The 15,025-nt window shown below is 41.4% G+C and overlaps 2 protein-coding genes across 4 annotated transcripts in view; both read left to right on the forward strand.

The window, feature by feature from the left end:
• Positions 1 to 7,392, forward strand: part of oat (ornithine aminotransferase) — a 7,883-nt gene extending 491 nt beyond the window's left edge. Inside the window, exons 2-10 of the mRNA XM_016521575.1 lie at positions 1,540 to 1,755; positions 3,164 to 3,388; positions 3,461 to 3,556; positions 3,798 to 3,925; positions 4,378 to 4,500; positions 4,829 to 4,957; positions 5,040 to 5,153; positions 5,582 to 5,726; positions 6,615 to 7,392. Coding sequence (XP_016377061.1) covers positions 1,551 to 1,755; positions 3,164 to 3,388; positions 3,461 to 3,556; positions 3,798 to 3,925; positions 4,378 to 4,500; positions 4,829 to 4,957; positions 5,040 to 5,153; positions 5,582 to 5,726; positions 6,615 to 6,775 — 1,326 coding nt within the window. The 5' untranslated portion in view covers positions 1,540 to 1,550 and the 3' untranslated portion in view covers positions 6,776 to 7,392. The remainder of the gene's footprint in view (positions 1 to 1,539; positions 1,756 to 3,163; positions 3,389 to 3,460; positions 3,557 to 3,797; positions 3,926 to 4,377; positions 4,501 to 4,828; positions 4,958 to 5,039; positions 5,154 to 5,581; positions 5,727 to 6,614) is intronic.
• A 1,382-nt stretch (positions 7,393 to 8,774) lies between these two features.
• Positions 8,775 to 15,025, forward strand: part of chst15 (carbohydrate sulfotransferase 15) — a 13,535-nt gene continuing 7,284 nt past the window's right edge. Inside the window, exons 1-5 of one of the 3 annotated variants that reach the window (XM_016521553.1) lie at positions 8,775 to 9,275; positions 9,645 to 9,952; positions 10,260 to 10,397; positions 14,217 to 14,315; positions 14,497 to 14,757. In XM_016521553.1, the coding sequence (XP_016377039.1) occupies positions 14,277 to 14,315; positions 14,497 to 14,757 (300 nt within the window). In that variant the 5' untranslated portion in view covers positions 8,775 to 9,275; positions 9,645 to 9,952; positions 10,260 to 10,397; positions 14,217 to 14,276. Of the gene's footprint in view, positions 9,953 to 10,259; positions 10,398 to 14,197; positions 14,316 to 14,496; positions 14,758 to 15,025 lie in introns of all 3 variants that reach the window. The other 2 variants (XM_016521561.1, XM_016521545.1) reach the window with 2 other exon arrangements.

A 15,025-nucleotide genomic window follows, 5' to 3' on the forward strand; every position in this document is an offset into this window, starting at 1 on the left:
ATGTTAGTTTGGGTGTGTGTGTGTGTGTGTGTGTGTATATGTTATTTTGATGTGTGTGTGTGTGTGTATGTTAGTTTGGATGTGAGTGTGTGTGTTAGTGTGTGTGTGTGTGTGTGTGAGAGAGAGAGTCTTTATTTAACCCTTGGCAGCGCATGCAGTGGGCGTGTCGAGGGCAGTGAGTTTTCAGCCAATCACCGCCGCAGGCTGTATTTGACATGTCACGTGACTGTATAAATAAGTGACTCTTAGTGGAAAGTTTCCTAAGGAATCGGTTTAATAATTGATGGCAGTGAGAGACTGATGAAATGTGCTGATCTGATATCAGCAGGTCTCTGTGATCTGTCAGGATCATGATTATGATTATGATGAGTGAGACAGGTTGAGCTCATTGTGAGCGTCTGAATGAGAAACTGCTGGTTTCTGTCTGTTCATCAGTTTCTTTCATGCACTGATGATCCAGAGCCACGTGTCCGTCTCACTGACTCCAGCACAGCTCACTTCATCTGTGTTATATGAGGTTTCATATTATTATCATTTCATATTTTAATATGGCTGCTATATAATTTAAATTTAAATTTTTTTGTGCCTCAAACCAGAAGTTAAAACCTAGAGCTGTACAACGAGAGCTCGCATGCAAATATATGAAATATGAAGATTTGATTTTCACTGATGTTTTCCAAATAAACTCTTTCTCAGACTGAAGGTTTGACTGAAAAACGAATGCAGATCGTCCTGTTCTGATCATTATGGGATGTTTATGAGAAAACACCCTTGTTTAATGTCACTTGTGTGATTCTTGTATACAGCTTTATATATTTATTCTTATATAGTTATGCAGTTATACAGCCATCGTCAAGAAAATACATTTTTCACCATTGCTGATTCACAATCATTTTACTTCTGTAATATTGGAAACAGAATATTAAAAGTGAATAAATAGGGCAGGCCTTGATTTTCCTCATAAGGAATTAAATTAGATGGTAAAAAGTGTCTCCATGTGAACATGGTTGATAACTAATAGAGTGACGTCACTGATGAATTATTCATAAAACATCAGAAACATGAATCAAGAAAGTTAATTCATTTTGTAAATGTTTTAGTCAATTTTATTTCTTTTATGAAATCCTACAGTTATATTTATTCATCTAATAATACAATGTCGGTCTAACTTGAACAAATTATGACAGAAATATATTGCACAGTTCTTAAGTTATAATAACAATAATAATACATTTTATTAAATCATTTTTTTAAGGAATATCACACAACTTGCCAAAAAAGGCCATTTTTATTATTATTACGTGATTACATTTTAAATTTAACTTAAAAAATGACTTAAATTAACTAAAATTGTTTATAAATTGATCTATTACCATCATTTTTATAGTGAATTTATATTTGACATTACAATGTTTTTATACTCTATGTCCTCCTGACAGCAAAATAAGCCACTATAAACCTATATTAAGATAAAAAAAAAATTTCAATAATTGAACTAAAGATGCGAGTGAAGCGTGTGACTGAATGATTGTGTCTCAGTGTGAACAGCCATGAACAGCATGAAGAGTCTGATGAGAGGCGTGATGCCCGCCCTGAGCCGTGCAGTGCATTCTGGGACACGCACATCCTCCTCGACGGCGTCCAGAGCCGAGCCTGCAGAGCGTGCGCTGACGTCAGAGGAGGTTTACACTCGCGAGGATCGATACGGCGCTCATAACTACCACCCGCTGCCCGTGGCTCTGGAGCGAGGAGAGGGTAGGCCTGCGCACAGCATTCTGGGAGTGTTCCTCATCCACAGTCCAGCTCATACTGTACTCATACTGAGTTCTTTTCTCAGAATTATGAGTTTGTCTCGCAGTTGCAAGTTATAAACTCATAATTGCAAGTTTATGTCTCACAAAGCTGACTTTTTCTCACGATTCTGACTTGTTCTCAGAATTCAGAGAAATATCAGAATTGTGAGATGTAAACTCATTTCTGAGAAGTCAGAATTACGAGAAAAGTCAGAATTACGAGAAAAAAGTCAGAATTACGAGAAAAAAGTCAGAATTAAGGGATATAAAGTCAGATTTCAGAGTTTATATCTGACTTTTCTGACTTATTTCTCACAAGACTTTTTTTTTTTTTTAAGAATTCTGACTGTACATCTCGCGCTTCTGAAAAAACTCAAGAGTTGCAAGAAAAAGAGTCAGACTTGTGAGATAAAAAGTCACCGTTACCACCATTATTTAGAAGTTATACGCAATAAAAATGTTGTTGAAGCTGCCTGCATCTCTGCCTCACATTTGCAGCATGTTCTGTATCTCCAGTAGTTTGCTATTGCTTTGTCTATTTTGCTTCTTTTTCATATTTTGCTTTTGATTTGTTATAAAGCAGCAGCTTGAGCCAGTGTCGCCGGTTTGTGGGCTAAATGAGTGCAAAAGCTTTGAAGTCTGCATGTGTCCGGCTGCGTTCCCCACATCACATGCACTGCAGGCGTACACGTAACGCTGCAACGCTGTAACACTGGAGCACCGTAACACTGCAACGCTGTAACACTGCAGTGCTGTAACACTGGAGCGCCGTAACACTGCAACGCTGTAACACTGCACCGCTGTAACACTGCAGTGCTGTAACACTGCAACGCTGTAACACTGCAGTGCTGTAACACTGGAGCGCCGTAACACTGCAACGCTGTAACACTGCAGTGCTGTAACACTGCAGTGCTGTAACACTGCAACGCTGTAACACTGCAGTGCTGTAACACTGGAGCGCCGTAACACTGCAACGCTGTAACACTGCAGTGCTGTAACACTGCAGTGCTGTAACACTGCAACGCTGTAACACTGCAACGCTGTAACACTGGAGCGCCGTAACACTGCAACGCCGTAACACTGCAACGCTGTAACACTGGAGCGCCGTAACACTGCAGCGCCGTAACACTGCAGTGCTGTAACACTGGAGCGCCGTAACACTGCAACGCCGTAACACTGCAACGCTGTAACACTGGAGCGCCGTAACACTGCAACGCTGTAACACTGCAACGCTGTAACACTGGAGCGCCGTAACACTGCAGTGCTGTAACGCTGTAACGTCGTAACACTGTAACGTTGTAACGCCGTAACACTGTAACGCTGTAGTGGAGTGTGTTTGTGTGAGTCAGTGTTTCTGTGGCGTGTTGCAGGGGTTCACATGTGGGATGTGGAGGGCCGCAGGTACTTTGACTTCTTGAGCGCGTACAGCGCTGTTAACCAGGGTCACTGCCACCCGAAGATCATCGCGGCGCTGACGGCGCAGGCCTCGCGGCTGACACTCACCTCCAGAGCCTTCTACAATGACGTGCTGGGTGTCTACGAGCAGTACATCACCGGCCTGTTCGGATACGATAAAGTGCTGCCCATGAACACAGGTACAGCTGTGAGACCCAGAGCGGTGATGGATGAATGCAAGGCGTGGCTCTAATCCTGCTCTTGTGTTGAAGGTGTGGAGGGCGGAGAGACGGCCTGTAAACTGGCTCGTAAGTGGGCATACACTGTCAAGGGCGTCCCGAAATATGAGGCTAAGATCGTGTTTGCAGGTAAGTCAGCATCTCACAGTCAGGAATGATGAGACAAAGTTTGTGTTTGTAATATTTTGAGATCATTGATTCATTTTTCTTGAAGGATAAACAGCATAAGTCTCCTGTGACTCAAATGCCTTACAGGTTCATATATTTATGTGATGTTGCACGCATGCATGTCAGCTTAAAGCGCGCTGGCGGTGTTTTCCTCTAATGCGAGATGATGTTGAGCGTCTGTATTTCTGCTCGTCTCCCGCAGCCGGGAATTTCTGGGGTCGCACGATGGCTGCTGTTTCCAGCTCGACGGACCCCAGCAGCTACGAGGGTTTCGGTCCGTTCATGCCCGGCTTTGAGCTGGTGCCATATAATGACGTCACTGCACTAGAGGTACTGTGTTCATGGACTCTCCAGCAGCTCGAGTTTCTGTAACCGAACTTTCACCAGCCTTATTCGAAGAAATTAAGACTAAATATTAGCACTGTAATTTTACTGTTGTAACGTAAAATAAAATAATTGAAATATAGTAATAGTGTTTCTTAATTTATTTAGTAATAGTAATAATCATAAATATAATCAAGTCATCAATGATCATTGTTAGTACAGTAGTTCTATATTAAAAATATAATTATAATGTAATAATAATAAATATTATTGTTAATATTAATATTAATAATACTATTAATATTTTATGGTCATATTGATATATAATCACAATATATTTGGACAGATTGTGCAGTCCTACAAACAAGCACAGCAAACCTGCAGTGTTATTTTTAACCTGTAACTTAACCAGCTCAACTAGTTTCCCCTGATCGTGTGTGTGTGTGTGTGTCGTGCAGAAAGCACTGCAGGATCCAAACGTGGCGGCGTTCATGGTGGAGCCCATCCAGGGTGAAGCAGGTGTGGTCGTTCCTGATCCTGGTTACCTCACGAAAGTCCGGGAGCTTTGTACCAAACACAATGTGAGTACACACACACAGACCTAAACCTACCCCTTACAGGAAACTTTGTGCATTTTTACTTTCTCAAAAAAACTCATTCTGTATGATTTATAAGCGTTTTGAAAAATGGGGACATGGGGTAATGTCCTCATAAGTCACCTTCTCCTTGTAATACCTATGTCATACCTTTGTCATTATACAAATTTATGTCCTCATATGTCACAAAAACATGCGCACACACACACACACACACACCAGCCGTTTGTTCTCGTGTGTGTTAATCTGACGAACACTGACTGTGTGTTTGTGTTTGAACCAGTTTGAATATGTGTGTGTGTGCGCGCTGCAGGTTCTGTTCATTGCTGACGAGGTGCAGACCGGTCTGGCCCGCACTGGGCGGCGTCTGGCTGTGGACCACGAGGCAGTGAGGCCGGATCTGGTGATTCTGGGTAAAGCGCTGTCAGGAGGAGTGTATCCTGTGAGTCTCAAACACACACACTGTTGATTGATTATGAAGAACACACACACACATGTTTGCTGATGATCTGTGTGTGTCTCAGGTCTCTGCTGTTCTGTGTGATGATGAGGTGATGCTGACCATCAAACCTGGAGAACACGGATCCACGTATGGAGGAAACCCTCTGGCCTGCCGCGTCGCCATCGCTGCTCTGGAGGTGTGTGTGTGTGTGTGTGTGTGTGTGTGTGTGTGTGTGTGGAGTGTGTGTGAGTGTGAGAGAGGGTGTGTGGAGTGTGTGAGTGTGAGTGAGTGTGTGAGAGAGGGTGTGTGTGAGTGTGAGAGAGGGTGTGTGAGTGAGTGTGTGAGAGAGGGTGAGTGTGAGTGAGTGAGTGTGAGTGAGTGAGTGTGAGTGAGTGAGTGTGAGTGAGTGAGTGTGAGTGTGTGAGAGAGTGAGAGTGAGAGAGAGTGTGTGAGAGAGTGTGAGTGAGTGTGAGTGAGTGTGTGAGAGAGCGTGTGTGTGAGTGCGAGTGAGTGAGTGCGAGTGAGTGAGTGTGTGTGTGAGTGCGCGTGTGCGTGTGAGTGTGTGTGAGTGTGAGTGTGTGTGTGTGTGTGTGTGAACACTGCTCACGCTCTGGATCTCCTCAGGTTCTGGAGGAGGAGCGTCTGGCTCAGAATGCGGATCTGATGGGTCAGGTTCTGCGCACTGAGCTCAGCAAGCTTCCGCTGGAGATCGTGAGCGGCGTCCGCGGGAAAGGCCTCCTGAACGCCATCATCATCAAAGAGACCAAAGGTCAGAACCAGAACCGCCCCAAAACCACCGTCCGTTCAAACCAGTCTACAGCTTCAGATCCACATCAGTGAAGCCTCTGGTTCATCTTCACGGCTCCACCCTTGATGTGAAAGTGTTAAGTGTAATTAAGGCTGATACATGCAGAATGAATTCTGGGTAGAAGGTGAACGTCTAGAGTCGCTCGTCCAGTTAAACGGCGTGATCATTGAGCTGAAGGTGGAGCACGGATGATCTGAGGAATGTGGGCGAGTTCAGCTCTGTGTTTGGGTTAAAAACATCGGCTGTGAGAGCAGAAAGAGTCAGAAGATCAGGCTTCAGCGAGCATTTTCATTTTTGACTCTTACAACATCAAGCTTTTGTGAAAATGTGTGTGTTTTTATAGCAAAGCAGGCGTTTCAGCTGCTGTAACCTGACAGTGTTTCTTTTGACAGTTAATGACAAGTATATGCTTTAAAGTAAAAAATATTTTAAAATACACAGTTACACAAGAATGAGAGAAATATATTCAGAAGTATTTTATTGTGCCTATCGGCAGGTTTTCCGTTCTTTTGACTGATTTATTCTGGCCATTATGCTGTTATACTGCTGTGCATTAAAGCAATAGTTCAGTTTAAACAGGAGTTCATGAAAATTAACTTATCCTCAGTTCATCCGAGATCAGGATGAGTTTGTTTCTTCATCAGGTTTGTAGAACTAACATCCTGATAGCAGCGTTCACACGGATCCTCAAGTGATTCAGTCAACAATGGCAGTTTGAACAGATCATTGTATGTTAATAGTGGAGATCCGTGTTTTTGTGCAGGTGAATGATCTGGTGTGTGTGTGTGTGTGTGTGTGTGTGTGTGTGTGAGAGAGATAATCCGTTTCTAATCCTCTGATCTCTCTCAGACTATGATGCCTGGAGGGTGTGTCTTCGTCTCCGTGACAACGGTCTGTTGGCAAAGCCCACTCACGGTGACATCATCAGACTAGCCCCGCCCCTCATTATAAAGGAGGATGAGGTCAGAGAGTGTGTGGACATCATCAGCAGGACCATCCTGTCCTTCTAAACCACTGGAATCATCATCTGAGTGATTTTCACCTGTAATTCTTCAGATTTTAGCCTGGTTTATGTTTTTCATGAGCTGTTACAGTCATTCAGGTCAACACCGAGCCTGCCCGACACTCATGGGGATTTTTAGCGCTTTCAGAATTATGCTTGTTTAGTTTTTTTCATTCTCAACTGAGCTTGAGATTCTAGAATAGTAGTTTCTCTCTGGATGAAGGTCTGTTTTAGTTCTGATGAAGTGTCATGGACGCTGTGACGTTTACGGTTTCTTTCCTTCAGAGGAAGATGAATGAAGGTCACTGTCACAGTGTTTGAAACATGTTTAAAAGTTTGACTAGAACTGAGTTTTTCTCCCTGTGATGAGAGAATAGTGCACTTTAATCGCAGTCATTGATCAAACTGAATTATTCACAGCCACATTCTGCTGCGCTTATTAATGATTATAATTATTAATGCTTATTATTAATGAGAAATAGAACTTTGGGAAAACAGCATTTCAAAAGGAGAGACTGTTTAGGAGTGTGTTGTAGAACGTTTAATTAACGTTTAACGAATGGAGCGTCTGCTCGCACATCAGATGAGGTTTTATTTCTGTTCTTAAATAAATCTTCAGTCAGCTGAGAGACTTTGTGTTTGTTTAACATCTGATTTAATGAGTTTGGTGTGTTTTAGAAAAGTTGAATTGGTGTTTTGTAGACGAACGTTTAGTTGGTTGTTCATTCCTATTATGCAGCACATTTTCATTATATATCATTGATTTAAAGTGGTTTCTGTGTCCTCAACATCAAACCAAAGCATCATCCTCCAGGAAGTGACATCATTTTGGAGGGAAATCAACAGCACAAACATCAGTAATGGATCTGATGAATCCTGAGATGTTTTGTGTTCATTGGTTTAATTCAAAAGAGGGTTAAAAATATGAAAATGATCCGGTTCGACATCCTCGTGTACGTGTCGATGAGTAAATTTAGCTCTTTATTCTGTTTCACTTTAGTGAACGAATTTGTAGTGTCTGATCTCAACCAGAGCCGATTTCTGAACGCCTTTTACTGAAACAAAATTACAAACAGGTGCTGCGAGACAGGAATGAGTTAAATCACATCGGGATCCAGTTGTTCAGAAAGATTGATCTAGATTTGGAAAACCCTTATGTACTATCCAGGAGCCCTGATCCAGTTTCACACTCCGGCAGATTAATAAATCCGGATTACAGCTGCTCCGAATGACACTACATATCAAATACAGGCTACTAGTTACAGAAATAACAACAGCTAGAACAGCATTGGGTCATTTTGATGTGTTTATCTGAAGAGACTGTAACAGTGAAAAGTAACACTGTAACTGTTCGGTGTAACAGTTAAACAAATCAGATGCAAAATATAAATGTCTATATATATATATACCGCATGATGCAAATGCTGTGTTCTTCTGGGATCAGGATAATCCAGTTTTTCTGGATCAAAGGAATCCCAGACCTTCCACAAAGGTTTGATGCAGATCCAGACTGGATTACACGAGCTGATCCGCTTTCAGAATCCTTTTCGAGATTTGATCCAGATTTCTTCTGAATAACTGGCAGAATGCCACACTGCAGGAGGAACCGGATCCACATCTGGAGACCAGAAGATCACTGAGATCTCCAGCTGATGGCGCTGTAAACACTTGAGAATTAATAAATTTTTCAGCAACAGAAAAGGGCAACATAGGCCGAATACGTGCAATATTTCTAAGATGAAAAAAGGAGGTCTTTACCGTGTTCTGTACAAAAGGCTCGAATGACAGGGTGGCGTCAAAGATAACACCAAGATTTTTTAGTTTACTGTGTAGCTCTAGGGCAACACCATGAACTGATAGATCTATAGCAGCAGCATTTCGCAGTTGGTGGGGAGAGCCAAGAAGCGTAACTTCAGTTTTAGAGCTATTCTGACAGAAAATGTTTAGACATCCACAACTTAATCTCAGAAATATAGTTGGAAAGATGAGGGACATCCACAAATTGACCAGGTTGAGAATGTATATAAATCTGAGTATCATCAGCATAGAAGTGGTAGCTGAGGTTAAGGGATCTTAATAGCTGACCAAGAGGATAAATATAAATGCTAAAAAGCAGGGGACCAAGGACTGAGCCCTGTGGGACACCAGTACAAACAGGATCCACATCATGATGGTTATGAAGGAAAACAGGCTGGTTTATGCGACACTATATGAAACACACGTTTAGTAGCTGGTTCCATGTGAACTCGCTGTAGCCACAGGATGTTTGTCTCTGAACAGGAAATCATGTGACTGACTAGAGGAAGTAATTTGAGCTAAATGTTTCTGACGGATGCACTGGAACGTTCTGGATCGTGAGGTTCTGTTTCATTACATCGAACACACAGAATACGACTAATGAAACACAACATACAGCACATCCGTAAACTGTAAAGTAGTGTGAAAAGTGATCGGTTTCATCTGTTCACGAGTGAAAGCTTGTGCAGCGGGTCATCTGAAGGTCAAAGGTCAGCTGGTGTCAGTCACATGACATTTGTAGCCGTCTCTTTTATCATACAGAATCCAGAGTTTATTCTCTGTGTTCTGAAATCATTTGAATTAAAGTTCAGGGCGAATCTGCATTTCATCATGTTCACAGCTGGTGAACGAGTCCAACGGTTTTGATTCCACCTTCATTAAGTTTGGATGTAAATCGTGGCTAATTGGTGCAAATATGGTTCAGTGATTGAGGCTCATTAACATCATCACATAAAGGTCAGACACTGAACACAAAGAAACAATGAAGCTCACATGCATTATAGAAATGAGTGCAGACATGCTTAAATGTCATTGTGTGCTAATTCCACTTCCTGTGTGACGCGGCTGATTCACTTCAGATTCACACTGATGACGAACTGCTTTGATGCTGCGTGACGGTGACAGACAGATGCTGTCGCCATGGAAACTGTGCAGCTGCTCGGATCATGAGAGGCCTTGAGCTGGTCAAGCGCTCACTAGTGTTCACTATCAAGTGATCTAGAGAGCTCAACATCTTCATCAGAACATAAAACACAGCAACATGTTGTCTGATTTTACTTCAGTATGACAAAGAACACAACATTAAACGACGCAAACGTGATATAATCGTTAGGATAGAGATATAATAGACTGATCAGCATTCATAAGGAAGGAGACACTTGTTGAGGTCAGTGGTATTTTAGTCATGTTATAATTATAATAAGTCTAAAATGTGTTTGTTTGATAAATCACTTCTGTGTTGTACAACATGATCAGTTTTTCTATTCAGTCCATGTCATGTTCATAATTTTGCATAAAGTTAATGGTAAGATTAGTAAATAATAATGTGTGAAGGTCACATTTATTGACATAAAATGATAGAATTACTTATTATGGTTCATATTCTGTGGTTATTGTTGAATGTTATCAGTCCTGGATTTCTGCTTGTGTTATTGATGTGTAAATGTAAATATGAAGTTTGTCGTGATTGACAGGTGAGCTGTGGCTCCGCCCCCTCTGCGAGTTGACCAATGAGCGCGCGGCAGCGGGGACACACACACACACACACACACACACACACACAGCTGATCGTCTCCGGAGGAGGAAAGTTTCTTCAGCATCGGATTATGACGGTGAGTGATGGATCGATTGATATTCGATTGATCGATTGATGGATGGGTGTGTGAGCTGATGTTGATTCTGCGCCTGAAGTTTATGTGAAACACAGTAAATCAGCAGAAATGAATCCGTTATTTGTGACGCTGAGTTCGATCCGATCTTAAAGTTGACTTCTTGAAGGTTCAGAAGATTATTTAATTCAGCACAAAATATTGAATGAATATATGGTCAACCCAAACATATGTGCCGCTTCTTCCCTGAGAAGTGCTGCAGTGTTCAGTGACTCCAGGACTTTATATTTGAGTGCTTTCTGTCTGTTCTCAGTCCTGTACAGAGCAGATTCAGGAGAGACCCAGTGTCTGTGTCACAGTTCTGTTAGTTCGGTCTCCGTCTTCAGTTCAGGTGTGTCTAGTCATTATTCTAGTTCCTTCTGTTCAGTGTGAGTTTGTCGGGTCTCGTCGATGTTGTGGATTAATGTGAAGACTGTTTATCTTCATCTTCGTCCTCTCTGTGTGTTTACAGCAGTTAGCAGGTTGCTTGCTCTTTAAAAATGACTGACATTAATTTAGCGGAGTGTCTGTTTACACTAAGTGCAAATAGGCCGCCTTGTTGACAGAGGCTATTTACACTAACTTCGCCCACCAAAGTCTGATTGGGATAGTCGACAGTGAAAAAACAAAGCCGCTCGTCAAGTTTCAGTGGCGTTGATGGTGAGGCGCGTGCTTTCCGACGTGATCGACCCGAGTTCGAACCCTCCTCTGTTTTGCCGAACTTTTTTTTCTCCCTTTTCAAATCTCATATCGCATCGGAAAGGCATTTGTTTTCAATAAAAATTAAGGAAATAATCAAAAAGTTGAATATAAAGTATCGGGTAGGGCTTTATTGTCCCAATAAGGTGGCATCCATTTAATAATTTGAATTAAAATTATAATTTACACTCAATACATTATTATTGCGTACTGTTTTATAGTATACTACAATACTGAGGTGCAGATAAATGCTACTATTTGCAATAAGTAGTATAAATAGCAAATCTTGCTGTTTTAACATAGTGCAAATAGCCGCTGCCTTAATTTAGTGATCAGATTTAACATCCTTATATGATCACATTTTGTAATGATCATTTAAATCTGACTCATTTTCAAACTGTTTGTCTTAAATCAACATCTCAGGAAAATATTATGGGGTTTCAAATCAAAATATGACTTTCTGTGATGAAGCGGGACATTGATTTCATTCGTGTCTTCCGTAGAAGACAGCAGGACTAAAAGTGTTTATTAGGCATTCTGGGAGAATAGGGAAAGAAATTATGTTTCAATATTCCTATGAAATATTAGATATTATTATTGTGAAAATCTTGCCATTATTACACTTCTTTTTTCATTACGTTGCCCCAAAAACACATTAAAGGGGTCATATGATGCTGCTAAAAAGAACATTATTTTGTGTATTTGGTGTAATGAAATGTGTTTATGCGGTTTAAAGTAAAAAAAACACATTATTTTCCACATACTGTACATTATTGTTTCTCCTCTATGTAGATATGTGGGGGTGTGTTAGAACGAGCTGTTTTAGGGGTGTGTGGCTGAGTCTTAACTTTGATAAAGAATATCTCTTTGGTTTTGAGACTTTAGTCTTTGCAACTTCAGGGATCTTATCTATGCACAATCAGCTTGTAACACTCCAAAGAGAAAGGAAAACTTGAAATCGCATCATATGACCCCTTTAATATGCAAATGAGATACAGTGTATATAATGGGAAAACCCGTTTACACATTACACAAAGCAAAATGGTATCAAATCATCCGGTTATATCTTTCATAACATAATTGAGAATCATCTTTATATAAAGTTTGGTAGAAATTTTTTTTTTTAATTGATTGGTGATTTTTTTTAAATCCCACTGTTTTTGCCTTTTCATGTCTTTTCATGTAAAAAAAACGACTTTTTAAAGTGTCCTCTGCAGAGGACATAACATATAATTTTTCAAAAATGTTATTCTTATGCTAAATTTGATCAATTGTCGTAGTGCATTAATAAATCTGGTCAAAGGTTAGATCAGACGCAGAGCAGCCGTAGGAATCAGACATGATGTGTGTTTGTCATTTAATGCTTCAGTTCTTCAGAGAGCAACTTTTATTTCGAGACTAACGCTGTTCTGGAAATGTCAGATCAGTGGAGTGTTTTCTAGAGGACGCCAGTCTGATGGTTTGTGTCTGCGGTTCATACGCTGCATTAATAACACATGCAGAGACGGTCGCTTCTCTGTCTGTTGAGTCCAGCAGCGGCGGTGTGGAAATGTTTATCGGTCGTTGGAGCCGAGCGCAGGGTTAAATACTGATTCACAGACGCACGGCGTGACTTCTTCTCTTTTACTGCACTTTTCTGATTGATTCTGTACCTGCTGTGATGAAACTCCTTCTTACCATGATTTAACATCTTTACACTTCAGAGGCTCTGATCATTTTCATCAGTCTTTCATGTTGCTTTATAGCCTCACATGAATTCCTGTGTAAATGCATTTATTTTTAGACACCTGGATTATCCACATTTCACACGACAAACACCCGGCCCCGTCTGATCTCATGTTTTGGATGCTCTGGATCCTCGAGCTTTGCATGCAGAAGAGCTGGTTTGGTCTCTTCTGCGCTTCAGTAACTCCGGCTGATATCTGTGCTCCTGTAATCGTGTTGTTGTTGAATCCGTGCGACTGCGAGCTGTGAATGCGAGTGAATCTGAATCCTGTGAATCTTCAGCTGAATGGTGCTGAGTTCAGTGTGAATCAAACGCTTCATCACAGACGCTTGGGTCGGTGCTTTCTGTCTGTGTTTGTTAATGGAGTTTGAATGGAGTCTGTTTCATCTGAGTGGTTAATAGAGCTTCATCATCATCATCATCTTCACTGCGGCTGCTGAATAAACCATCAGCAGTGATGAGAGGCGTTTAACGCTCATCAATAATGAATGAGCTCCTCATTGAATAACTCATGGTGTCTGTTCCCCGTCACACGCTCAGACTCACTGCACTAGTGTGGAGAACAGAATTCAGTAAGTCTTCACTCTGATCTGATAGTCAACGTGTCTCTGGGATCCGCATCACTTCCTGTTCCTGATAAAGTGTCTGGTCATTTCCTGTTGGATTTCCATGTAAACAGACAGTCAGAGCCGCGAGATACAGATTTATAATGTTGATCTCTTCTACAGAGTCAAGATGAAATGCTTTTGCAGCCCATAATGTGATGTATTTCGTGTCCTGAACATGTGTAGTGTTATTCCGTTAATGCAATCTGAATCACCTGATTATGAGTTAGTCATAATAATAACAGCTGATTGCTGTTTAAATAGTGGGAGAGAATATTCCTGTGTGTGTGTGTGTGTCAGTGGTGAGTGTGTGTGTGTGTCAGTGGTGTGAGTGTGTGTGTGTGTGTGTGTGTGTGTGTGTCAGTGGTGAGTGTGTGTGTGTGTCAGTGGTGTGAGTGTGTGTGTGTGTGTGTGTGTGTGTGTCAGTGGTGAGTGTGTGTGTGTGTTCTGTGGTCTGAACTCAGTGTGGTCTAAATGTGTGTTCAGTCCCATTCAGAGTCGGTGTGACGGAGGAACATCACGTGTGTTTAAACTTCAGAACGGCTTGTTCTGGTTTTTCTTTCGCTCGGTGTGTGTCTGTGAAGCGTCTCTGTCTGGAGTGATGGACTCGTACAGGATATGTTTCTGATATCATGATGGATTGAATCTGTTTATTATTTATTAAACCTTATTACATGCAGTCATATTCTTTTGCTCATCTGTTCTTCTGAGTAACAGCCTGATTTCACTGACAGGAGTCTGTGTGTTTCTCAGTTCATTTCCTGTGACGTTGTTCAAGATCTGATGGTCTGACGCCGAGTTTCTGTTTCTGTCATGATCAGTGAGTTTGTGTTCAGCGCGGTCCACCTGAAGGTAAACACATGTACATGAAAAATAGATATTTCATAATAAGGAAATGCATTTATTTTTATAGTAAAATTATAGTACTTATATTTTAATTTCTTCACTTGCAATAGTTAAACCCTCAAGCTTTTATTTTGGCAGAAAACACTGCGGTTAGATGTGATGATGTTTGTTTATGTGTGTGTTGAAGGTTGATCATGAAACACAGCGCAGATCTGCATCATGCATCTGGTGCTCGAAAGTCTGCGGCTTCATCCTCCTCCTCGTCTTCATCATGGCGTCTTACGTGCTGTCCAGCGAGAGGAAGACTCTGCTCTTCGGTCCGTATCTGATGGAGGAGGACCTGAGTGAAGACGCCCTCAGAGACGTGGTGCACAGCATCGCAACTAAAGTGAAGTTCAGAGCCAGACGGGTTCCTGACGTCAGCGAGCTGATGGGCCTCGAGGAACACGTGAGTTCAGATGTCATCACAATCTTTAAAATACACATTAAAGGAGTAGTTCACCCAAAAATGAATATTAGCTGTAAATGTGTTCACTCTCAGTTCATCTGAGATCAGGATGATTTTGTTTCTTCATCAGGTTTGTAGAAATGTAGCATTGCATCAGTGTCTCAGCAATGGATGCTCTGCAGTGAATGGGTGCCGTCAGAATGAGAGTCCAAACAGCTGATAAAAACATCACAATAATCCACAGCACTCCAGTCCATCAGTTAACATC

Source organism: Sinocyclocheilus rhinocerous, unplaced genomic scaffold (assembly GCF_001515625.1).
Source record: "Sinocyclocheilus rhinocerous isolate Xijiao unplaced genomic scaffold, SAMN03320098_v1.1 scaffold852, whole genome shotgun sequence".
Taxonomy (NCBI): domain Eukaryota; kingdom Metazoa; phylum Chordata; class Actinopteri; order Cypriniformes; family Cyprinidae; genus Sinocyclocheilus; species Sinocyclocheilus rhinocerous.